General features: G+C 42.3%; 2 protein-coding genes across 11 annotated transcripts in view; both read left to right on the forward strand.

Annotated features, from left to right (window-relative positions):
- The window catches only part of eml1 (EMAP like 1), a 58,857-nt gene extending 54,401 nt beyond the window's left edge, over nucleotides 1–4,456 (forward strand). For all 7 annotated transcript variants that reach the window (XM_066673990.1, XM_066673999.1, XM_066674009.1 and 4 more), the window contains 4 exons: nucleotides 1,848–1,935; nucleotides 2,076–2,171; nucleotides 2,687–2,817; nucleotides 3,287–4,456. In XM_066673990.1, coding sequence (XP_066530087.1) covers nucleotides 1,848–1,935; nucleotides 2,076–2,171; nucleotides 2,687–2,817; nucleotides 3,287–3,412 — 441 coding nt within the window. In that variant the 3' untranslated portion in view covers nucleotides 3,413–4,456. The remainder of the gene's footprint in view (nucleotides 1–1,847; nucleotides 1,936–2,075; nucleotides 2,172–2,686; nucleotides 2,818–3,286) is intronic.
- A 2,248-nt stretch (nucleotides 4,457–6,704) lies between these two features.
- The window catches only part of evla (Enah/Vasp-like a), a 58,136-nt gene continuing 40,265 nt past the window's right edge, over nucleotides 6,705–24,575 (forward strand). Inside the window, exon 1 of one of the 4 annotated variants that reach the window (XM_066684186.1) lies at nucleotides 6,705–6,799. In XM_066684186.1, coding sequence (XP_066540283.1) covers nucleotides 6,738–6,799 — 62 coding nt within the window. In that variant the 5' untranslated portion in view covers nucleotides 6,705–6,737. Of the gene's footprint in view, nucleotides 6,800–8,372; nucleotides 8,394–8,605; nucleotides 8,986–16,566; nucleotides 16,827–24,575 lie in introns of those variants that run through there. The other 3 variants (XM_066684223.1, XM_066684213.1, XM_066684203.1) reach the window with 3 other exon arrangements.

The raw sequence follows: 24,575 nt of genomic DNA on the forward strand, positions 1-24,575 counted from the left end.
ATATCAGCAGATAATTGCTTTTTTATATATAATAAAAAGATTATCTGCATCCACATATGCACTTATTTTGCAGAGTTTTCACCCAGTACTTGCTGATGCATTAACTTAATGCCAGAAAAAGACTAGGTGACGCTTTTTTTTTTTTTTTTTATTAGAATAATGAATGTGTGGAAAAAACTGTCTCAGATTCTACAGGGTGGAGAAGCACAAAGGCAGTGCTGAAGCTCTTATTTCTATATTACTGCCCTGTTGAATAGTTACACTCCTAAAGATCTACTTGTATTTTTATATTTCTTTATACTACATATGGTATTGGGCGGCACGGTGGCGCAGCAGGTAGGTGTCACACAGCTTCAGGGACCTGGAGGTTGTGGGTTCGATTCCCTGTGACTGTCTGTGAGGAGTGTGGTGTGTTCTCTCTGTGTCCGTGTGGGTTTCCTCCGGGTGCTCCGGTTTCCTCCCACAGTCCAAGAACACATGATGCAGGTGGATTGGCGCCTCAAAAGTGTGTGTGTGTGTGTGTTGCCCTGTGAAGGACTGGCGCCCCCTCCAGGGTATATTCCTGCCTTGCGCCCAATGATTCCAGGTAGGCTCTGGACCAACCGCGACCCTGAATTGGATAAGCGGTTACAGAGACATATGGTATTGCTTTAACGTTTGTTCTTTTTTATGTTTTTTTTTTTTTGAGTAGATTGGTTGTTTTATTTAACGTGTTAATTTAAAAGAGAGTCTAACAACGTGACCATTCAATCTAAGGTTAGCTAAATTAATTTGAGTTATATTATTCATTCATTCATTATCTGTAAGCGCTTATCCAGTTCAGGGTCGTGGTGGGTCCAGAGCCTACCTGGAATCATTGGGTGCAAGGCAGGAATACACCCTGGAGGGGGCGCCAGTCCATCACAGGGCAACATACACACACACACACATTCACTCACACACTCACACCTACGGACACTAGTCACCAATCACCAATCCACCTACCAACATGTGTTTTTGGAGCATGGGAAGAAACCGGAGCAACCAGAGGAAACCCATGCGGACACAGGGAGAACACACCAACTCCTCACCGACAATCACCCGGAGCAGGAATTGAACCCACAACCTCCAGGTCCCTGCTGCGCCACCGGGCCACCCCCTGGGTTATATTATCGTTTTTGTGTAATATAAATAGGTATCAGTATCTGTATTGGCATTGGAAGACATGTATAATATCAGATTTTGGGCCGGAATTCCTATATCACTGCATCCCTAACAGACAGACACCATCATTTTCAATAAGACATTTACATAAACAGCCACAAAAACACACCTCAGCTGCCTTCCAAAGAGAAAGATTAGCCTAAACATCAGATCTCCTAAGGAAAGTGAAAGCGTGCTCAAGCATGGAGATGTACACACTTTTGAAGTTAGTGATTTGTGTTTGATCAAAGGCATTATTAATGCTTGCAAGTACATGCAGAGTTTAATACATAGGGTATCAGCAGCTACTGGTAGTGGAGTCAAATCCAGCTCCAGAAAGTATACATCTGTACCAGGCTTTTGTTTTAACTGCCGCGACACCTCAGAGGCCTGGAATGAAATCCTGGAGAGGAGTTTACATTAACATTTATGTCATAGGTTTTAGAATTCATTCAAGAAAGGTAAAAACTCCAAGCTCACTTCTTTACCAAACCACAAATCAGCCGAATGTGTGTGGGATTATGTGGATCAGGAGAAGCAGGAAATTCAACCACTTCAAGACAGAACTCTTGATAAATAGCCATGCTTATTTCTTTTCATTTTTAAGTACCACATTTCAACAGAAAACTGGTAGAGTTGTCACTTTCTGTTGCTGACTCTTGCAGGGCCACTCTAGTTTCATCACTCATCTGGACTGGTCTGTAGATTCACAGTACTTGGTGTCCAACTCCGGAGACTACGAGATCCTTTACTGTGAGTAGTCCTTATTAATGATGATTGACAAGATGCAGTAAGCACTGTGATACAAGTAGGTTTGCCTTTTGTGCATCACATCTGTCAACTTACATTTCATTGTTACACACTCTTCTTGAAGTCTTGCTGACTTTTTCCAGGGATCCCCTCAGTGTGTAAACAAGTAGTGAGCGTGGAGACCACTCGAGACATCCCATGGGCCACATTTACCTGCACTCTGGGCTTCCATGTGTTTGGTAAGGCCCATCCCTTTTTTCTATTTATATTAATAATAATAATACAGCTGGTAAAAGACTGATAGTATGAATGTAATTGAGTGTAATTCCAGCTGAATGTGCTCTCATTAAAGAAGCAATATGTCGTTTTTATCACAGAAAAGGTGTAATTATTTATATAAAATAAACATGACACGTCATATATAGGAACACTATGTAATTACAGCTTCAAAATCATTGTGATGCTCCACTGAGCTTTAATGGTGAGAACAGAGTCTTTGCCATTGCTACTCTGGCCTCAGTATCTTTCAGAGGAGGGTAGGAAACCACCGCCCTCCCTCCTGCTCCACATTGGTGTAAATTATAATTATAAACTTGGGGTGCGCCCCAGGAGCAAAAACAATAAATCCAAAACAAAACAAAACAGACCTTGCATAGTGTCCCTTTAACCAGGGGTGCCATAAACCCCTGTATTTACTAAATGTTTGATAAGTTCCTGGGGTGGGACTCAGTTGTGTGTTTGTGTGCTGGCTCAGGGTTATGGCCAGATGGCTCAGACGGGACTGACATCAACGCCGTGTGCAGATCCAATGATAAGAAGCTGCTCGTCACCGGAGATGATTTTGGAAAGGTTCACCTGTTCTCCTTCCCCTGCTCTCAGTCAAGAGTAAGCAGTCTGCACTTCCAGGAAAACAATGTTACATTTGATTCCCACACTTGGTCCTGAAGTACATTCGCTCTGATTAGGTTACTGTTTGTACACTGAAGAGAAATCTTTAGGTAGGTAACAGTTGGAGTGTAACCCCGACCTTCTGGTTAAATCTGCCACCGTGGTCATATTAGCTTTAGCTGTTAGCTTTGTTTTTCCCCTCACATTCCCTCTCTCCCTAACAGCTGATGTGTGGTGAGGACACTGGAGAGGATCCCTAATGTCCCAAAAAACGAAAAGCACTTCGGGGTTTACTGTACTTTCCCACCGGCAGCGATATTTCACCTCATGTGGCTTAAATAACATGTCGCTCATCGCCTGTGTCGTGGGTGTTTCTAAACTAGAAGCAATCTTTCATAGCCATTATTTCACTGACTTCTGTTTTAATTCTCTCACTATTTCCTCCTTCTGTCCAATCTCTCCTCAGGCTCCTAGCCATGTCTACGGCGGACACAGCAGTCACGTCACTAACGTCAACTTCCTATTGGACGACAGCCATCTGGTGTCCACCGGAGGAAAGGACATGAGTGTCATGCAGTGGAGAGTGGTGTAATCGACTACTGGCAAAAAGACCACGTGTCTGGAAGTGAAGAAGTGAAGTGGGACTATTCCAATTTCTGTTTCACTGGGATCAAAGAGAGGGAACTGACTAAAAGCATACTGTAATGTGATATGGTCAGGCAGATAGATTTCAGTTTTATATTGACATTCCCGAAACTCAGGACCCCAGCGTTTGAAGTAAAGAGCTGATAGTCTCCTAACCTGCCAGGCCCCGAGGATTCGGCACAATGCAAACTCAACTCACCCCTTTGCCCCCTGGAGGGACAGATAAGAGAGGTATCTTCTCCACAACAGACGCTGTACAATGTGATGCCAAAGCAACAATTTCTGACTTGTCACACAATACATGGTTTACGACCCCACCATCTGGCCTCATTGGGTATTGCTTCTACACTGATGTGATTGAATTTCAGTGTAAATTCAGGATTTGATCAAAAACCTTTTCAGGAAATTTGGAACAAGGTATTTGGTACCCATTCTTCTTTTTAATACAATGCCAGTTGTATCAGCATTTTATTTTTAAATGGTGAAGCAGCATGATTTCACCAAATATCGGCTCCACTCTGTGATCAAAACGATTTCCACTTCCATCAGTTCGTATTACCTAGGTCTTTTAAATCGACCTTACACAAGCGACACAGCCAACAGTTCCCTTTGGAGGCAGAGGTACTATAATCCTCGATTAGAGTCTGTATCTCTTTACTCAGCAAAGCTTGTCGCCGTGACGTAGTTCACTGCGATTTTATGTAACTGTTGATCATTATGTAGATCATTGCGAAATGTCTCCCATAGAAACACATCAACAAATGGACATTAACTGATATCCAGATTAAACAATGGTAACATGTAACTTATTTTAATCATCGCCAGCAAGTCTAATTATGTCATTTTTAAAAACTACTCTATGTTCATCTGTCTTTCTGTAGCCTATTAACGACCATATTCATGCTTGAGTCCCTTTTGCACTGAAAGAGAAGGTGTGTGAAACTCATCAGGGTTTTTTTAATGACTGTAGTTGGTATATTAAAACTGTCTAAGCATGCACACGTTTGGCTGGTTTTTTAATTTTTATGTATTCTAGTAGGCTTTAGTGTAAAAGTGTTGACTATTCGGGTGTTACCTATTGACACATGGAAGAGCGAGCTGGAGTTGGATGTGGCTTGTGAATAAATCCATAGCCAAGTTGATGTTAGCTGAATCAATTACCAATAGCAGTGTAACAGAACAAATACTAACTGTCGCTGTCATGAGGGCAGCACTAATCTCTTTCCTCCAGATTGGAGATTCCCCCTCACCAGTTTTTCCTACCTTTTCAGAAACTGGGGGCTGCACTGCAAAAAAAATGAAATCTAAGCAAGTAAAATTTACCTAAATCTAGTCTAAATATCTAGTATTACTCATTTGGAAATTGTTGTAAGAATATAATAAGAGTATCCAACTTATTTCTAACTTATTTTTACCTGTTTTTAAGTAATTTTATCTACAGAAAGTGTCTTATTCCATTGGCAGATATGTTTGCTTCTTTTAAGCATCCTTTTATGTTCATTCATGCATTCATTATCTGTAACCCTTATCCAGTTCAGGGTCGTGGTGGGTCCAGAGCCTACCTGGAATCATTGGGCGCAATGCGGGAATACACCCTGGAGGGGGCGCCAGTCCTTCACAGAGCAACACACACACAGTCACTCACTCCTACGGACACTTTTGAGTCACCAATCCACCTACCAATGTGTGTTTTTGGACCATGGGAGTAAACCGGAGCACCCGGAGGAAACCCACGCAGACACAGGGAGAACACACCAACTCCTCACAGACAGTCACCCGGAGCGGGTTATTTCTTGAATTAAGAAAAAGTATCTGACAATGGATTAAGACACTTTCTGTAGATAAAATTATTTAAAACAGGTAAAAATAAGTTAGAAATAAGTTGAATAATCTTAATATATTCTTAGGACAATTTCCAAATGAGTAATACTAGATATTTAAGTAAATTACCTGCTTAGATTTCATTTTTTGCAGTGTGGGTCTGTGGTAGTGCAAGCAGACCAGTGGTACCCTTAAGACCTATTTGTAAGATCTATAATTAAACAATGGTACAGTACCCCACATAGCACCGACATTAGGGGCAAATTTGTCTTAATTCTGACACTTTTGGCTCAGCTATGGCACTGGAAAATGTTGTGTGGAATATAAGGTGGATCAGTGGCTAAGTTGAGGTAGCAAGGCTCACCCTGAGTCAACACCGTAATTTGGGCCAAATAGTATTTGCTATCTGATACAAGCTGCACAATTTAATTATAAACTTATCTAACTTTGATACTGTGCTGGTGATCAAATGTATTAAATTATGCCATGCTTTTCAGTGTCAGTTTAATGGATGCTTGTGTGACCACAACTTACAATGTTTTGAAGTAACATTTAAATGAATACATCCTTGAAAATGAGATGATACTAAGTGTAGGTCCAAGGGATGAGTCCAAGGGAACAAACTCCCTTGGACTCCCAACACCAACACCAACACCAACCTACTGAAAGTGGTGCAGACCTGAGGAGTTTTCTTCTCTAAGAATGTTTAGGGTTTTTTTGTTCGCAGGATCTCAAAAAATATCAGTGGCTGGCTTCACATATCTCAGAGGAAGCATGTCTAATCAATGACTAGATGTGGAAAAAAAAACTTTTCCAAAATGGTTCCACACAGCACTTTAAAAGATTCCGATACCAATATAATCAGAAAAAGACTAGCTTTTTCAAAAATGTTAACATCGTCGGCATGTTCAAGAGCTAGCTGTCACCATCCATCCATCCATCCATTATCTGTAACCGCTTATCCAATTCAGGGTCGCGGGGGGTCCTCTAGCAAAAGACTAGCAATAGGCTAATGTGACATTAGGCTAATGTGCAACTGCCCCTTGGTTTTCTATGGAGACTTCTTAAGCTGTGTGTACAACTCAACATCTGTGTTAGCCGTGAGTGTACTTTGAAGTAATTGAAATCACTGATTGGTGAATGTACATGGATGAAGACATATTGTGCATATTTACAAATCAAGCAAGGTCCATACAGTACTTTTCATGTTGACACACACAAATATCTATTATCGACAGATAATCTGTTTATGAAGATCATGTACACAATTTGTTAGCCCCCCACATACTTTAACTTAGTCAGGACCACGGCAGAGCAATGCCGAGCTTTTCTGGTGTATTCAACTCACTCACTGTTGTGCTGAGAATAGTCCACCAGCTAAAAATAAAATGTCCAGCCAACAGTGTCTGCGCCATAACCAAGCTTAATCAACACAAACTGTGTAGCAACAAATGAGCTACTGTATCTTACATTCACAACATGGACCAACAGGAGGGGTGTCTAAGAGTGGACAGTAAGTGGACACACACTGAACTTGATGTGACTGATCTAAAGTTATGACATTTGTTACAGATATCATCGCTGTTCAAGGAAAAATCTGGTTTACTGCAAAATCCATAAAACTTGAGATGCTTTGTGTGAAATGTGTGATGAATGGACCAATAGAAATGCTCCAAAATCACGTGGAATTGAATGTTTTTACATTAACATCCACTCAGTTTTAAGAAGGCTTTAACATTCACCTATAAAGTTACTAGTTTGGAAATGCACATTTTTCTATGGGAAGCGATGATATACACTGTACATCCAGCGTTTGACAGACATCATTTCTTCAGAAATCAAGGGTATTTATAGCTTGTATGTATTACAACAGACTTACACTTTATATTTTTAATATATTAAATTTATCAACAATATTTTTAACTCAAAAATGTAAGTAAGTTTAAATACAAATGTACTGCTTTTAATTTTGAAGATCAGTGGATCCTTAAGTCAGGAAAAGCTTTTAAATTTAAAAACAGTCTGGAAGCCAATGCTAAAAGCCCACCATTTTGCTATATGCTAAGCTAAATCAGACAAGACGTTAACCAGTCACACACACTCAGATAAAAAGCTACAGTACAGGTAGATATTGGTCACTAAATGTACAAATTGTGTAAAACCTGGTGTTAAAGTCCAGTTTTGTTCCCTAAAGGTATATTATATTCTCATCAATATTTGTAATCATTCATTATAGACCTGTGTAAAACAAAAGAACACAATAAAAGTCCTAGAGATTAAATGGGGTATATGAAATCAACACAACTTTAAAATCTACAAATTAATATAGAATATGAAACAATTATGTTCCCTAACTGAAAGTACAGAAATGTACCCTTGAGGGTACCACCATAGTGGCAGTTTTTCTAACAGTGCAGGTGACAGGAATCACATTGTTATCTCATAGCAATGGCACATGTAAGAATTCTGGGGCACATAGCACTAGGGCTATGGGTTGTGGGTTGAGAGTTTGGTGTATTTGGTGTTTTCCCAGTGTCTATGTGGGTTTCCTCCAGGTGCTCCTGTTTACACCAAGAGTTTAAAAACACATACTGGTAGATGGAGTGGTTGTGCCAAATTGTCCACAGTTGTAAGTGACTGAGTGTGTATTGCCCTTTGAAGGACAGGCCTGCTGTCCAGCTTGTGTAATTGATAGTACTGGTAGTATCCTGACACACTGTGACCATGAACAGGATAAAGAATTGCCAGGAATATATCAGTTGTTAAATAAACATTTGGTCATTTAGTTGACATTTTGGAAGCAGGGGAAATGTCCATATGTGAAGGTCTGAGCTCTGAGCTCCTTTGACAAGTGAGGCGTTCCCATTCAGCAGCAGTAACCACCATTGATGGTCCAAGGAGCTGCACACGACAACAAATGCAGCCGTGGACATAAAGTGTCTGAGTGTATATATATATTCATTATTCATTTCAGCCCTGTCCTGGATCCCCATTCAAGGGAGGGGTAGAGGGAGGGTTTCCTACCCTCCTCTAAAATTTCCATAGTGCCGTTCCTGAGTGCTGAGCCCTGAGTAGCAACAGCATAGGTTCTGTTATCCTTATTACAGGTTAGTGAAGCACCACAAATATTTTGAAGCTGTATTTTAAGGTAATAATAGTGTTCCTTTACGTTGTTGTAATTATTATTATCATCATAACCTCAGCGTGCGGTAATACATCCGATATTAGCCTTCTTTACCTATTCGACGAACTGTATATGGTAATTGCAGTACATCGCTGTGGCCGCCAGAGGCCGCTGTTCGACGGCGGTTATTTTATTGAACGCTCCCTTCCCACGGCTCTCATCACGAGGAGGAAAAAATGGCATCTCTCGGGCGCTCGTGAAAAATCCACAGCGATGTCCGTCTGAACATGGGACCGTTTTGGGTCGAGACTGAGCAGAGACAAGCGCACGTGAACGCCCCTCAGCGGGAAGACCCTCAAAGAGAGCAGCTCTGCCCACCGCCTGCGGACCCCCGCCACACCGCCTGAGCCCCAGTCTCCATCTGAACCGCGGTGTATACCAACAACGTTGTGTAATTCTCCGCCAAAAACAGTGTTTATTGAGGGTTCAATGCTCCACTGATCCTCGGAGAAACGCCTCGGCTCCTCAACTTTGAGAATTCATTCATTCGTGGCGGAGAAAAAGGGTAAAATGAGGTAAGGAGGAGTGGAAGCGTGACATTACAAAAAACCGGAGAGGATAAGAAAGGCAGCTGGTGGGCTTTTATCACAGAGATGTGCGGGTTCAGCCTCGTGACATCTGCACATTTCTGTTTAATGCGCAGTATTGTTATTATTTAAGCCCTGTATATGTGTGTGTGTGTGTGGGGAGGGGGCTGGGAGGGGGCTGGGAGGGGGCTCGTCACCTGTCTTCTGTTGTGCTGACGGCTGAAGAAAAAACGGGGTGTGAACGGAGCACAGATGATGACGATAATCCGTGATTACTGTCTTTTACCGAGAGCCTCGTTGTGTTTCTAAGGCTGTGTTTCGGTTATGTTCGTATACTCTCGTGTTTTATTGTGTGCTGCGTGTGGTGTGACAGGAGGCGGAGGCTGTGAGAGCGAGAGGCTGAAACTGAGATAGATACTGAGCCTGAGAAAGATGTTGTAGACTGAGGCTGTGGAGACAGGAGACTCGAGTTATAGACTGAGACTTAAGAGACAGAGGCTGAGATTCAGTCAAGACTGAGGCCGTAGAGTCAGAATGAGACTGAGATAGAGACTGAGACTGATTTGTGCTGATGGGGGGAAAGTGATGTGGACCTAAATGCTTGTCTGTTTCTGATATGACCCTATGTCTGACTCCATTGCCTCAGATGTGAGGCACATGAGAACAGAACTTTTTCAGATGTTGAGAGGAGGCCTGAACACACGTGCTTCTGGACAAACGTGTCTTGCAGAATCAAAGGAATTTTAGATGTCGGTTAGACATTCAGAAAAGCTGGACATTTGCGTGATGTCTAATGTGTGTATATATACAAATCTAAAAATCTAAAATCCATATTTCTATGTGATACGTCGGAGGTTGGGACAGTGGGGCCTTGTTTCAATCCCTGCCTTGGATCACTGTCTGTGAGGTGTTTGGTGGGATCTCCCTGTGTCTGTGTAGGTGTCCTCCGGGTGCCCTGGTTTCCACCAACAGTCAGAAAACACAGGTCTGTGTGTCTGAAATCATCCCCATCTGTGTGTGAGAGACTGGGTGAGTGTGTGATGCATCCGAAATGTTTTCATATCCGGACAGAGGGTGTAATCTGTATGTGACATCAGAAGTGTATAATAGAGGCTCTAGTCTGTGCGTCACGTGTCAGGCTATATGTGTCTTCAGGGAAGGCTTTACATGCTTTTATAGCCTGAACTATATATGGAGTATGAATGTGTCAGTACTGAGTGTACGGTGAGTGTATGGCTCTTGTTTCCTTTGACCACTCCAGCTATTCATACAGTAGGTTTACCATATGTTTGCTTTTACCAGCTTTCTCTGCAAGCCCCAGCCAAAAGGAAGTCTTAAATACTCATCTGCGCCAGCTGACGTAGCAAGAAGACGTAGGAACCAGTTGGATGGAATCATTTATACAAGCCAAGGCACTTCCCAGTATGGGTTATTTTTAGCTTTAGCACCAGGGCTCTATCAAGTCGAGATGATCCTTTGCGTTTGTTTTCCTTTAGCCACATGCGCTCAGCGAGCTTCTTGTCGCAGTTGGAACAAAATCTTGTACGTTCAGGAACCGGGGACGTTTTCGTCTGCGTAAAATGTTTTACCCAGTATATTCTCCAGTTTTATTCATTCATTCACTCCTTCATTTTCAGTAACTGCTTCATCTAGGTCAGGGTTGGGGTGGATCCGAAGCCTACCTGGATTCCTTGGGTACAAGGGATGAACACACCCTTTATGTACAGTTTTGAATAGCTGACACACCGACCAACATGTGTGCTCGGACTGTTGGAGGAAACCCTTGCAGACACAGGGAGAACACACCACAGTCCTCACAGACATGAACTGAACCCACAACCCCAGGATCCTGGAGCTGGGTTAGCAACTCTACCTTATGTGCCCCCAAGGCCACCACTCCCCAGTTTTGAGCTGCGTCCCAATTGTGTAATAAGCACTAATAATATACAGTGTATACTGTGAACTAGGGCCGGGCAATAATTCAATATCAGTATATATCTCAATATAACATTTTTCAATAACTATGACATGATTTTTTAAACAAATTTCTAAATATTTCCGTATACGTAATGAACTGTCACGGACTGACGTTCATTGCAGAGTGCTGTCGTCAGTTCCCTGCATTCATTCATTCATTATCTGTAAGCGCTTATCCAATTCAGGGTCGCGGTGGGTCCAGAGCCTACCTGGAATCACTGGGCGCAAGGCAGGAATACACCCTGGAGGGGGCGCCAGTCCTTCACAGGGCAACACAGACACACACTCACACATTCACTCACACCTACCTACGGACACCTTTGAGTCGCCAATCCACCTACCAACGTGTGTTTTTGGACTGTGGGAGGAAACCGGAGCACCCAGAGGAAACCCACGCAGACACGGGGAGAACACACCAACTCCTCACAGACAGTCACCTGGAGTGGGAATCGAGCCCACAACCTCCAGGCCCGTGTGACTGCGACACTACCTGCTGCGCCACCGTGCCGCCCCAGTTACCTGCACTCGATTTAAAATTTAGAATAAAATATTAATATTCAAAAAGCCAATATGATTTTGTTTGATGGTGATGTCATGTTCCTTGATTGTTCTCGGAAGTGTTTCAGTCGACGTTATACTGTTCATATCGATATCGGAATTCTATATTATCGACACGAATTAAGAAATATATCGTGATATACATTTTGTTCGTATCGTCCAACTCTACTGTTCGCTAACCTTAAGAATATGAGTTTGATAGGCTAGTAACATTAAAATATTAACAATAATGAACATACTTCACTGTGTATTCTACACAGGGAGGGAGAGTAGGACCATTACAGTCCTTTGGTCTTATAGTATTCCTACCTTCATCCAAAAATTACATAGTGCAGTTTCTGCAGTGCTGAGCCCGGAGTATCAACAACAGACAGAGGCTCTATTCTCCCGATTAGAGGTCAGTGAAGCATCACAATAATTTCGAAGCTGTCACTCTAAGGTAAAGGTACTACGTGGTGTTGCCTTAACTCTAAAACTGCCAGAACATAATCAGCAGCTGGTGATTTTAAATGGAGGTGAGGTTTGTTCTGTCACTGAGGTGTGGAGAGGTCCTTATGTTGACTGGCTGTGCTGAGCTGTTCTGAGAGGACTCATGGCAATGAAGGACCAGGGGTGTATTTGCATGTTTTGCTGTATTTGTGTGTTTCACTTCAGTTGGTGTGTGTGTGTATGTATGTGTGTCACAGGTGTAGGGAAAGGTCTCCTGAGGTCTGTACCGGAAACGCCTCGAGTCCAAGTCACTAAAGGCTTTACCACATGGTAAGCATGTGCAAAGCTGATCTGACTGCAGCCTGGATGTCCAGCAACACTCCAGCTTCCAGCGTTCATTAGCCCTGCTGCCTTTATTTCTAGCAGCCTAGTGTTTTTTCCCCATGGGGGTTGAGAGATGACTCAGGTTCTGTCTTGATTTGTAAACTTGTATTGTGCTTTACAAAAGGGATTGTGGGACCAAAAATTACAAGAGCTATAAGGGAAGCCTTTGTCCTATTGGTCACAGAGATATTTTTATATTAATAGGGATTTGTTTTAATATTAACAGAAAATGCTGGATGGAGTTTAGGACCAGTCCTGTGACTACTCTAGCCTGTAATAACACACACCTATTGTGATATCATGTTAGCAGTGTGTTGCTTCCTGTGAGGTAACAGACTGTTGTTTTAATGTCATTGTCTACTTTCAGATGCTGAGTTTTTCTGAGATTCTACAGTTATGTGATATTCTATTAACCCCCTTGGGGAACTTAGGTCTCTGTATTTAACCCATCAGTAGCAGAGTGGCAGAGAATACACACACACACACACACACACACACACACACACACACACACACATAGCTATTTTTGCATACACACCAGTGTTAATTTTGGCAGCTGACTTGTTTTAGTTTCAGTCTTAGTTCTTTAGTTGAAATGTGTATAGGTTTTAGTTTCATTCAAGTCATTTAATTATTGTTATTTTTAGTGTAGTTTTAATTGATGAAAACAACAGTTTAGTTAACGTTTTCTTTAAATATTTTGCCATCCAGAATTATGGAAAAATATGGCCACATCGTTCCTTCAAATACCTTTTGAATTTATTTAACAATAACATTTTAAGTCCAAAGTGCACTACAAACTCTTCCTGATTTATTTCCTTCCTTTGAAACATTCATTCATTCATAATCTGTAACCCTTATCTAGTTCAGGGTCGCGGTGGGTCCAGAGCCTACCTGGAATCATTGGGTGCAAGGCGGGAATACACCCTGGAGGGGGCGCCAGTCCTTCACAGGGCAACACAGACACACACACATTTACTCACACCTACGGACACTTTTGAGTCGCCAATCCACCTACCAACGTGTGTTTTTGGACTGTGGGAGGAAACCGGAGCACCCGGAGGAAACCCACGCAGACACAGGGAGAACACACCAACTTCTCACAGACAGTCACCCGGAGCGGGAATCGAACCCACAACCTCCAGGCCCCTAGAGCTGTGTGACTGCAACACTACCTGCTGCACCACCGTGCCGCCCTCCTTTGAAACATGCAAAACAAAAAAAACCTTTCTGTTGTAATTCTCATCTTAAAATTATTATTTTACTTAAATATTATTATTATTATTTTTGCTTTGTTTTGTCTTGGTTTTTGTTGTGAAAAGTAGGTTGTCAAGCAATAGGTTTCATCATAGTTTTCGATAATGAAATTAACAATGACACACAGTACACACACACACACACACACACACAGAGTAGTGGGCAACCAGCCATTACTCCACGGGAGCAGTTTGGGGATGTTTGGCTCCTCAGCCATGAATGTTGACGATGGAGAAAGCACTGTTCCCACTGCACCGTGACCTTCCAGTCCCAAGCTTGCCTCTCTGGCCTTTTGCTAGATTGTGGTGGTCCTGGAGTACACACACAAACCAGATCTGTCAGCTAATCAACAGTGTTTATTCTGCATTACAGTGAGCAGTGCAGGGGCAGCTGTAAGCGTTAGAATGTTTACCACCAAATATTTACGCCTGAGGTAATTTGACTAGTAACTGAACGTCCGTTCACTTCAACACCCCGTCAGTTTAACAGCACAAGCATCTACTTCATGATTGGATTGTCTTTCCAGTTGCCTCATTTGACTGAGCCACATGGCTGTCACGATACATTCTGTTAGATCTGTCTCAACCAGGTGGCTGATTAAATAGAGCAGGGAATCCAGCGCCCTTTCTGGAGGACTGAACTCCAGCATAGTTTTCTTCCTCCTGTATTGTCCATTTAAATTAGGTCTGTATTATGGTTATTCCCAATTTCACTCACACAAAAACACTCACACACGTTAGGGTTGGGTTTGTTTAGTGTCTGGACAGTCGTTCTGAACATGGCTGTTTAGACAGGGGGAGAGTGCTGCTGTGGCGTTTGGTCCTTGTGGTATTTTGACCATAGCATGTCACAGAGGTTTTTTGGATTTGTTTGGTGCCTGAAGTTGGCTTTTTTAGCTTTGCACTGAAGCTTCAGAACCGTGATAGAATCCTGTGTCATCCAGAATGACTCTAATTTCTTTGTTAGTGACATTAGCTTCACAGCTCAAGTTCTTCAGGTATCAGAGAAATAAGAGGAAATTACATTAAATCAGATGCAAATGAGGTGTCTCTGTGGATTCATTCCTTTCCAGGCAGAGTAACCAGAGTAAATGCAGCCTGCTTAATTCTAAAGGATCAAGAGGGACTGAAAAAATGATAATGTAAAATTAATCATGATTGCTTTTGTTACATAAAAAAGAGGGCAGGAGCAGGGAGACCAGAAAACGGTGCTGGACTCCAGCGTTTTTCAGAGAGAGTTTGTGACGTCTGAAACCTGTGTGGCTAGGGGTCTTTGTGGTTAAGGGTTTACTGCTATTCTGCATAGTTCAGATGTATAGGATGAAATGTACAGACTATAAAAAGCTTTTAGAAAATGTTTTAGATGACATAGGGAGGTGGTTGGTATACCATAATGGGTAACACCACAGCACTGCAAAAGGCCTAATATAGTTCGGTTCCCAGCTTGAGTAGGAACAGCCCTTGTGTAAATGCCAAAAGTCTCATTTATGGTCAGCGTTAAGTACAAACACAGACAGATCCTTCTGCCCTCACTGTCGAGCCTTTCCCTCCATTTTTGTTCATGTTTTCTGTACTGGGGCTGTGTAGCCAATAGTTCAAGAGAGACACGAGCTGTCAGGCACAGGTGCGAGAATTCACCATTCACTAATTTTCTGCTTAGAGTGCTGGAACAAGCTCTGGTGTTTACATGCAGCCCTAGCTCAGTAAATGGGAAACAAACTAAGCGTATCGGTTCAGAATGGCTCAGGCTTAACTAAAGAGGAAATGACTCCTAATTTGCTACAAAACTTAACAGCTGAAGTGACGAATGAGTTTCTGTGGTAAATACAACAGTGAAAAAACTTACACAAACAAACTGCAGCCAGCTTTTTACTGAAACATCCCGTTCCACCTTAAAAGATGTGGAGCTTCTGTATGAACACAAATGGAGTGTTTGTTTTTCTGTGAGAGCAGTAGTGTTCCAGAATCGTCTATATTCATTCATTCATTCATTCATTGTCTGTAACCACTTATCCAGGTCAGGGTCGCGGTGGGTCCAGAGCCTACCCGGAATCACTGGGCGCAAGGAGGGAACACACCCTGGAGGAAGGACCAGCGCCCCCTCCAGGCCTCCTCCAGACCCTGAACTGGATAAGCGGATACAGACAATGAGTGTCGCAGTCACACAGCTCCAGGGGCTTGGAGGTTGTGGGTTCGATTCCCGCTCCGGGTGACTGTCTGTAAGGAGTTGGTGTGTTCTCCCTGTGTCTGTGTGGGTTTCCTCCGGGTGCTCCGGTTTCCTCCCACAGGCCAAAAACACATGTTGGTAGGTGGATTGGTGACTCAAACGTGTCCGTAGGTGTGAGTGTGTGAGTGAATGTGTGTGTGTGTGTCTGTGTTGCCCTGTGAAGCACTGGCACCCCCTCCAGGGTGTATTCCTGCCTTGCGCCCAATGACTCCAGGTAGGCTCTGGACCCGCCGCGACCCTGAACTGGATAAGCGGTTACAGATAATGAATGAATGAATGAACACAGACCATTGCCTTTAAACTTTAGTCTGAGCTTCGCCCTCTTGTGGATGTATTGCTTACTGCAGAAGCCAATGTAAAGGACACATGGACAGCATTTTATAAGTGGATGCTGTAGATATAAATGTTACTCTACAAAGTCATATATAATCTTCAGCTGCAATTTTTAAAAATGCATTTCAGATCATGAAGAAGCGTATTGTGTAAGGGCACTTTCCAGAGCTGCCAGGAACATGACTTTTTCTGAAAACCTCAGGAATCTTGTGTCTGGCACATTGCGTCTAGCAAACTGCGTTTGCAGGCTTAAGTGTGTGTGTGTGTGTGTGTGTAGAAGTTAAAAGGATCATGTGGTTACTTGGCGTAAGCAATATTCCAACCTCCTCCCAGGCAAAATACCGCCCTCCAATCCTTTGAGTGGATAAGAATGGCTGTGAGAGGGACAAGGTGACTGGGCTGGAGCTGTCACATGCTTATGTTTCTCTCTCTCTCTCATTCCTCCCTCCTCTCCTCGTTTCTGACACTCCTCTGTAAGCATGGCTGCTCTCCATGTTAGTTGAAGCAAACTAATTTGAGAAGATGAGGTGTAAAATCTGCACTCTTTCTTTTCTCTCTGATCCACCCTCTTCCTCTTGCTCTCCTCCATCTTTCATCCGCTGCTGAGGGGATCTGCTTTCAGCCTCCTGCCGACCTCCAGCTATGTATTCCTTTGACGACTATGGGTAAGTGTCTCGTGTGCCCTCTGGCTAGTGCTGCTGTTCTTTCCTGGGACATCGCTCTTGGCTGATCTCTATTACAGTTCATTGTTTTTAATAGAGAAGTCCTTTCATGGCTTCTACTTCTCGGCACAGCGCTCTCTCTCTCTCTCTCTCTCTCTCTCTCATACATACACACACACTGGTTTAGTGAGCACGTTAGCTGAGCTCGCTGATTTGTCCCACCAGCTGTTCTCTCAGAGGAATGAGCTGATTAATCTTCACACACTGAGCCACAACACAAACATGGCTTTTCTGGTCTCAGGCAAAAGTTCCCACCAGTTCCTGAGAAGGGTTTAGAGAGTAGATGTTCACTGTGGAGATTGTGTAATGGTTTAACGCGCTCTGTCTTACTCACTTAAACTGCAAAGGTCTGGATGATCCCACTTCTGTTCCTCAGTATCATAAAGATCTTACTGCTTAGTTTCATGGTAGTTTCTAGGGCTGCACATAAGTAAGTGGGATTCATTAGCTGTGCTGTCTGACCAATGTGAATATACCATGGCTTGTTATAGAAACGTTTGTCATACTACAATTTTGATATGATTTATTATTTTTGTGGACTTGCAGCATTGGAGCTTCTCTGTGCCCAGATCTCTAAAAATGTCAATAAATAAATAATAAATAAATAATATATTCTTGTGTCTTAAGCATGTTGTCTTTTAATCAAATAACTAGGACTAGTTTTGTTGACTGTTATAATTATTGTTACATTTATGTGGCTGAATTCCTTTTCTAACGTTGTTTTTTTGTGCAGTAAGATATGGAATGATGTGCTTTTTAACAATGTTTAAACCTGGAGCCTCCTAACTCATTGTTTTGGAGCTAGCATAGGTGGCTACTTAGCTAGCCGTAGTGTGTTAAGCAGTAAAGTTTAATATGAAAAACAGCAGCATCTATATATAGAGTTAGGAATGTGTTACACTTTTTATTGTGATGGTAAACAGGCAATGAATGCAAGGTCTTGTGTTGTTGTAGTTACACCATGTTTTCCTTCTTTTATTATAGTAGCAGCTCCAAATGTAGGCTAGGTGGCTAGCTGAAGTTATCATCCTTGCTGTGTTGATGTTTCTGAGATCTCTCTGCTTCCTAAGTGGGCTTTCAAACTGCCTCCCCATACACACATATGCTCTATAGTAACTACAGTGCATTAATGACACATATGGCCTTATTTCTTTTAGCAGTATAACATTATATGTAGTAAAAACAGTTAGTGTTCAGTTGTAAAACTTCACAGGAAATGGAAATATGCTGTTGGAGTGGGCAGAAATAGTAAAGTCTCATGGTTATCTGTGCCAGATGTAACCATTTGGCATGTGGAATAGGGGTCAAGTCAGGATGCTTCTGCTTTGTTTTTTGCAATCTTGGACAAGCCTGAAGCTCAGCCTTATTGTGTAATCGTTGGTTGCAAAGAGGAGACCCTTTTTACAAGAGCTGTCAGTTATTTTATCTAGTAATTCTTCTTCAGTTTATAAAAGAGTCATGATACTGACACCTCAAGGCCTGGAGGTGTCAGAGGGCTTGTTTAACCTGACATTACCATGTGTCCTGAGTCATAAGATCAAAAGTGGACAGCACTAAGTATAAATGAGATTTGGGTACATTAGTGGCTTGGAATCTGTTCACTCAAACCTCATTTGGAGGTGGTTTGGGACGCATCAATTCACAGTGCATGTGTAGCGTGTACCAGTAATGTGTCTTTATGTCCTAAACAACAACAATATTCCACACATAACCTTGTCACTGGCCTAGCAGAGGAAAATTTGCTAGCCACTGTTCACCAGAGAGTGCTCTAAGCATGACCCCTTCCCAACAGTCTACACTTGTGGAGAGCACACATTGCATACTGTGGTTGCATACATAGTGCTGGGCGATATAACTACAAATAAACATCACGATTTATTAAACATTTTACCTTGATTACAATTAATGAAGGATTATTTTTTACTTTGTTTTTCATGCGAAAGATTGGATGTGGCAGAATCACGTAACTGTGGTAGTGTGATTTTAAGTCAGACATTGGAAAGTGGACTAATCCATTGTAATACAGTGCTATAACAGTAAGCTCAACTCAAGGTAACTTTTGTTTTGCAAATCAGTGTTGTCAAAACACCAAAGGTTCACATATTTGTGACCCTGGAAAGCTTGGCTGGATCTGCCCTTCTTTTAAAGTGCTGCTAATATCTGTCCTTTTCAGTTGGTCTTCAAGGACAGTGCTGGTTTCACATGCTTTCACAAATAGAGGCATTTACCTTTACGGATAAGGATTTGTGTCTGTGGCTAACACCTGCTGTCCTTACTACAGTGTAAGGGGGAGGGGAAGCGGCTGAGTGTCCACTGTTATTCTTGCTATGGAAACTGCCTCCTAGCTCCACACCTGGTTGCCATGTTCGTGGTCCTGATTACGGAGCCCCTAAGAGTTGGTGACTTAAGCCTTTGACGGGTTTAACTCTGAGCATATTAATACACCACTGTGGTTTTAATTTGAAGTTAAGGATTAGGAGATGTACACTGAGGACTTACATGTGAAATATTTTAATTTAAATGTGGGACATTGACCATTTAAGCACTTTCTGTATATTTTGAAAATACTCAACTTATATAGGTCATGATGACGGATTATAGCTATAGAATAGGGCTGGGCAATTAATCGAAACCGACATTCAGAAATTGTAATCGACATAATCTTGTCTACCTTGATTATATCAAAACAAATTTTAAAAAAAAATGTATTTATTTTTTTTATTTTTATTCTGTTATATCCCCACTGTGTGTTCATGTACTGACCCTTTTAAACCACACTACCACACTGTACACTCTAAGAAAAAAAGGTAAGTTAGAAGTCCATTATTGGTCACTGAAGGTACAAATTGTATAAATGTACCTCTAAAGGTAAAACCGCGTTTAAACGTCTAGTTTTGTTCCTTAAAGGTACATTACATTCTTTTCTCCAGAAGGAGAGATATATGTTTGTAATCTTTCATCATAGAACTGTGTCATATAAAAGTAAACATGATAAAAGTCCTGGAGATGAAACGGGGCGTATGAAATCTACAATTATAATAAAACAAGGTACAATCGTGTTCCCTAATTAAAGGTACAAATATATACCCTTAAGGGTACCACAATAGAGACAGCAAAAGGTACCACCACAGTGACAAAATTTCTGACGGTGTAGTCACGTGATTCTGCCCCTATCTACCACATGGAGGCAACATGGAGGAGAACCTAAATGCTAAGGCCAACCGAGCAAATTGAGCAGCGAAAATCTCAGCCTTAAAATATTACAAAAGAAGATATTAGTTGGATGTTTAACATTCAGTCTTGGGGAAAATATGATCATAAAATGGGTACAACACACAAACTAAATAACCTTTCCCCACACTATAGCATTTGCTTCACTATCTTTTCCATGGCAGATTTTTGCATGCTGTGCGGGTGGTTCCTCACTGCCTACCCTGACTGGAAGGCACAACACAGGGTAAATGGTCTGACAAAAAAAAATTGAAAATGAAAAAAATAATGAATGACAGTGACACTAGATGATATTTAACACGTAACCTCAGAGTATTTCATTGTATAAAGGATCATGTATTATTATTGTCTTAAAATTACAGCTCCACTGACCTGTAAAAGGGAGAATAGAGCCTCTGTCATTGCTAATCTGGGCTCTGCATTGCAGAAACTGCACTATGTAACATTTGGAGGAGGGTAGTTTTATATGCCTGTTAACAACAGGTGTGGATGGAGCACTCATTAATTTGAAGGCATTTCCACATACCAGTGACCATTAGTCAGTTGAGGACAGGCATGCATACATATTTACTGTGTGTGTGTGTGTGTGTGTGTTTGCTGGGCTGAAATTACTGTAAGCGTCTCTCATCAGTCTCAGCCCTGTGTATGATTCTTCACATTGGAGGACTGTAATTAAGTGGCTGACTCTTCAGTGCTCCCCCTCAGAGTAACTCACATCTGTGGAACTCACAGCAGGCCAGAGACAAACATCACACCCAGTCACGCTCCGTTAGGCTTCAGATTCAAATCAGATGCTTTATTCCAGAGACTGATATCACTGTTCCTCACTCAGTCTCCACACTGAGCTTCGGCGTGCCTGCTGATCTGTTTGTACTGATTCCAGACAGGAGCGTACACATGCAGCATGTATCAATCTGAAGCTTTTCTGCTCGGCTGTACTCGGTTCGTATGCTTTCACATATCTGGTACCTGGTACGTGGAACCTTTACTGTTTAGTCCCTGATCACTTCTGGTTCCAGGTAAAGTGAGTAGGCATTCAACATGATGTGAACATTGCAGAGCGCTGACTGGCAAGAGATATTTGCCTACATGTCAAAATACATATACCCAAGACAAGCCAGGTGTTTTTAAAATGTCTAAACTTCAGTAGCAGTCACTTTTTTGTTTTTATCTGCTTCCCGAACAGCAACATGTAAAATGGCGCAGTCTTTTTTGAGATGTTCAAATCCTCCTTGGATTGGTGGCAGACAAAACTCCTTTGAGAGCCACACAGGGAAACAAGGAATGAAAAACTACACTGATCTGGGGAGTGGAGCTGTGTTCAGTCCCAAAAAACAGCAACAAGCGAATACACTATGCACTGCTTAATGTTATCGCCACCGTTGTTGTGGTTTCTTGTTAGAGATGGTGTTTTGCGATGAGCGTGTAGAGTACCATACAATGGCGCCATATGACAATGGTTCTTAAATAATCCACTTTAATTGTAGAGATATACTATATACCTAAATATTTGTGAACACCTATTCATCCAAAATGTCCTCTCTGTAATCATTGGACGAAGGGCAAGAACAAACCCAGGATGTGTTCTTGGATTGTGGTAGGCAACCGGAGGAAACCCACACTGACACAGGGAGAACACAGTGACCGAAGGTGGGGATGTACCAGACTTTTTACTCCTCTGTGAAGACGTTTCCCTAGATGTTGGAACAGTGTTGTGAAAATTTGGTAACATTCCTCCAGTAAACACCAGTGAGGTCAAGGACTGATGGTGGATGATTAGTTCTCAATTGGAGCTGGACGATATGGCCAAAATTCATATCACAATATATTTCTTATTCATTATCTGTAACCTGTATCCAGTTCAGGGTCATAGTGGGTCCAGAGCCTACCTGGAATCATTGGGCGCAAGGCAGGAATACACCCTGGAGGGGGCGCCAGTCCTTCACAGAGCAACACACACACTCACACATTCACAGCTATGGACACTTTTGACCTACCAATGTGTGTTTTTGGACTGTGGGAGGAAACCGGAGCACCCGGAGGAAACCCACGCAGACACAGGGAGAACACACCAACTCCTCACAGACAGTCACCCAGAGGAAACCCACGCGGACACAGGGAGAACACACCACACTCCTCACAGACAGTCACCCGGAGCGGGAATGGAACCCACAACCTCCAGGTCCCTGGAGCTGTGTGACTGCGACACTACCTGCTGCACCACCGTGCCACCATATATTTCTTAATTTCTGTCAATTCAATGTAACTACCACATTAATAGCCACAGAAAAACTGCCAAGAACCGGAAGCAACATAACATCACCATCAAACAAGAACCTTTAGGCTTTGCCAATATTAATATTTTTATTATTGTCCAGCCCTGTTCTCAAACCCAAAGGCTTTGAATGGAGCTCCATCACTCCAGAGCATGCAGGTTTATTGCTGCCCAGCTTCACCACCCGATGCTAAGGGGGCCTTATACATACCCCTCTAGCCAACACTTGGCATTAAGCACAGTGACCATGGGCTCATTTAGATTTCATGGTGCAATGAATAGTTTGCACTGGCTTGTGAGGTCGGTGATTATCACCTTTAGAGTCAGTGCCACATCTGATCTGTCTCAAGTCAAGCTTATATGTCACAGGCTGAGTCTTCACTGCATCAGTAACACATCACAACGTACCACACACTCTCTGTACACTTTTTTATGGAGCTGAAATAGTAGTGTGCCATAAAAATAAAAAGCTCCTCATATGGCTCGTATATTCTATCATACTTTTGGAATATTGTGCTCTATCATGACATTGTTTGGAACTATTGTATTGTATTTCTAATAGCCCACAGTCTGCATGGTTACATTTATTCTATTGGACGAAGAAAAAGGTGTGCATGTGATTAAGGAAAGTATATGTTTTTTGTATTACATTTTAAATATTATATAGTATACACTGAGAAATCACTGTTCATTTTATCAACTCCGCTCACCAAACAGGAGCACTTTGTATTTCTACAATTACAGACTGTAATCCATCTGTTACTCTGCATACTTTCCTCAGGGGCATTCACAAGAACCCCTCAGAGCTGATATCATCTGGATGGAGGATCATTATCGCTGCGGTGACAGTGACGGAGAGGTGGTGGTGTATTAATGTGTGTTGTGCTGGTATGAATGGATCAGACACAGCAGTGCTGCTGGAGTTTTTAAACGCTGTGTCCACTTACTGTTCACTTTATTAGACACGCCTACTTCATTGGTCCACCTTGTAGATGTAAAGTCAGAGACAGTAGTTCATTTGTTGCTGCACAGTTTGTGTTGGTCGTCTTCTAGTCCTTCATCAGTGGACACAGGACCCTGGCTGGATAATTTTGGCTGGTGGACTATTCTCAGTCCAGCACTGACACTGAGAGCTTTAAAAAGCTATTTTTAGGTTACTCTAAAGGTGTTTTGAATCTTGGGACAGGGAGATCAAGGATTTTAAGTAAGTCTCAGCTTCAGATTTTGACTAAATTTTATTTTAACTAGGAGCTGTTCCAAACTGTTGCTAAAAGCACATACAATCTTTTATCCCTGAAGGGGGTTGAACAGTTCAAAGGTTTAAGTGCTGACATCACAAGCAAGGGGATAAAATAAAATGCCTTGTTTCTGTTGTCATCACTCAAACCTTTCAGCCATTTAAACCACATTTACGTAAAAATGTACATGTTTAACAGTAATTTGGAAATGGTGATAATTCCCAACCACGGACTGAAGCAAATGTTATAATCTACATTTCTTTCTGGTCCTTAATAGGTTAAATGTATTGCAAACTATTATTTTTATTATTGAAATGCCCTTGAAAATATATGCATCCCCAAATATGGTGCATCATGTGCTGGGTGCACTCAGACTGTCGTTGTGTCAGTAACAGGTTCAGGGTGGTTTCTCTCATTGTATTTGTCTCTGGCTCTGTTTATCATAGCTGGGTGGGGGGATGGGGATGTGATGAGGTAATCCCCCTCAGGGTCGGACACAGGGCATGTCCACTGGCCGGCACCCCCCACCCCCCCTGCAGGAGCAAAACAATCTGATGACACCTCTGTGTTACCCAGCGCTCGCTCACTCTTCATTGACCCTCTCACACTGCTCTACTCCAGATCATTTCACCCCATCATCCTGAGATAGCTCCATGTATACACTTGGGGTTTGGGGTGGGGGGGTGAAAGGATTATGACGTATTGAACGTGAATGTGTTGGGTCCTGACTTTAACCTGGATTATAGAATGACACACATCTGCCACTGAGAACTGAACACTGCCGTGTTTATGGATGCTGCAGTTACAGATGCTGTATTTACAGTTGCTGAAGTTACGGACGCTGTTGTGAGATGGATGCCCGCTTTCATTCCCTTCAGTTCTATCTTCCACAGAGTTATAGTGACTCTGGCTTGCACTTACGTGCTCTAAAAAGCAGGTCAGTGTTTT

The sequence above is a fragment of the Hoplias malabaricus genome, chromosome 1, assembly GCF_029633855.1.
Source record: "Hoplias malabaricus isolate fHopMal1 chromosome 1, fHopMal1.hap1, whole genome shotgun sequence".
NCBI classification, from domain to species: Eukaryota; Metazoa; Chordata; class Actinopteri; order Characiformes; family Erythrinidae; genus Hoplias; species Hoplias malabaricus.